At 39.2% G+C, this 1,753-nt stretch overlaps 1 protein-coding gene across 1 annotated transcript in view; it reads right to left on the reverse strand.

Moving 5' to 3' along the window:
* The window catches only part of CENPO (centromere protein O), a 19,455-nt gene that overhangs the window by 3,048 nt on the left and 14,654 nt on the right, over nt 1–1,753 (reverse strand). Inside the window, exons 5-6 of the mRNA XM_008570614.1 lie at nt 1,211–1,470; nt 181–352 (exon numbers count right to left, since the gene is read on the reverse strand). Of these exons, the coding sequence (XP_008568836.1) occupies nt 181–352; nt 1,211–1,470 (432 nt within the window). The remainder of the gene's footprint in view (nt 1–180; nt 353–1,210; nt 1,471–1,753) is intronic.

Consider the following 1,753-nt stretch of genomic DNA (forward strand, 5'->3'; position numbering starts at 1 on the left):
AAAAAAAAAAAAGAAAATATTCTTTGTGTCTTATGTCTGAGTAAATTTGTCACCCATAAATAGAAGAAAGTATCTTAAGAGGTCCACTTGATGTATGCTGCCTATTTTACCTCTGTTTCATTCAACTTTAATAAACCAGAATACATTGTAAGTTCTTCAGTGAGGCTTCCATCCTCTTACCTTGGTATGTAATGGTGACGTCAGTTGGAAGAGTGACTGTGAGGTCCTTATACAGCAATCTAGCACAAAACGGGAAAGACTGACCCTTCGGATCCACTTTGTAACTAAATGACAGCAAGTTGCACAGTGCGTTTCTCTGCAAGGGCCCAGTCAGAAAGGCTGCAAAGTCACTCTAACAGTGGTCAAGAACAAAACAAAGTACATGATGATTACAGCTCCAAAAGCAGTGGTTCTGATACTTCAAATATGTCTACTAAAAAGAGGGACCATTAATTAAATTTTAGAGAAATAAAATGACGGACAGAAAAACTCCTGAAAAAAGGACTAATGAAACAGATTTATAAAATAACTAAGAGTCAGTTGCAGCCTAGAAAGGCCTATAGGAAGCACTTCTTAAGTAAATGGCCAGGGCTGCGGGTGGAGAGGAGATACTATTTCTGCCAAGAATTTCACTGACATTACTACGTATGGCTAAGATGCTTCATGTCTGCATTCACATATCAATTTCTGTTTAACTGGCAACTGGGAGCTTCAGAGTCACTCCAAATGCATGGATGGGGAAATGCTAAGCTTATAAGTGTCACTTATCCCCTATNATGGATAGCATTCATTCCTCTACGTTACTTCAGAAATCATTATCCTCTTTCTGCTCAGCCTTCCTGAACCTATACCTAAGGTTCAGGAAGACATTCAGCACATAGTAGGTACTCCATAATAAATCCTTCTTGAACTAAAAGTATAGCAACTGTATTCTACTACTTTGTGATAAAAGCTTGAGGACCACCATTAGGGAGTGCATAATCCCTTAACCAGTACCCATGCTTAAACATCATCCAGAGTTTCAAAAGGGTAAGAGGGTAGAAAATAGCTTATATATATAAGAAACAAGCATTAAAAAGGTAATGGTCAAACTTCTGGCTCAGAGTTAGGAAACATTTAAAATACAAAAGAAAATGTCCTCCCCCCCACCCCCTTTTTATGACTATCTTGGGTCCATTAAAATGTGGTATACAAGATCCTAGACAGATACCTGAAGTTGATCTGCCTGGTACTTCCTCCCAGAGTAAGCATTTAGGTACTCGCAGAGACTGAACAGGAAGTGCTGAATATCAGTCTGTAAGTATTTTGCAGCTATATCTTCTAAAGGAATGAAGACTGGGACCGAGTGGTGATGTATCCGGAGTGGTTTCTGTATGACAAGGTCCACAAAATAGGAATCCAGTAGGTTCCCTTCAAAAGCAGTGCTGATGCAGACACAGACTCCACGGCTAGTCTGTTTACCACTGAGCCCTGAGGCAAACAATAAGAGGATACCTCTCAACAGATGTCAGGCAAAGTTAATATCTTATTCATCCCTGCATTCCAGCAGTTTCCACAGTGCCTAGGATTTATACACTATGTGCACAAATGTTTGTTGAATGAATGAATATAATAGGCTCTTGCTTCTCCTTGACTCTGGCTCACTTTGATACCGAGTTGTTACAGCCAAGGAGAATGGTGGGAAAGAAAAAAATGTCCCAGATACCAAATTACTGAGAAAGAAATTTTGAAATTTTCATTTTACCTTTTCTCT

This window comes from Galeopterus variegatus, unplaced genomic scaffold, assembly GCF_000696425.1.
Source record: "Galeopterus variegatus unplaced genomic scaffold, G_variegatus-3.0.2 Scaffold620, whole genome shotgun sequence".
Taxonomy (NCBI): Eukaryota; Metazoa; Chordata; class Mammalia; order Dermoptera; family Cynocephalidae; genus Galeopterus; species Galeopterus variegatus.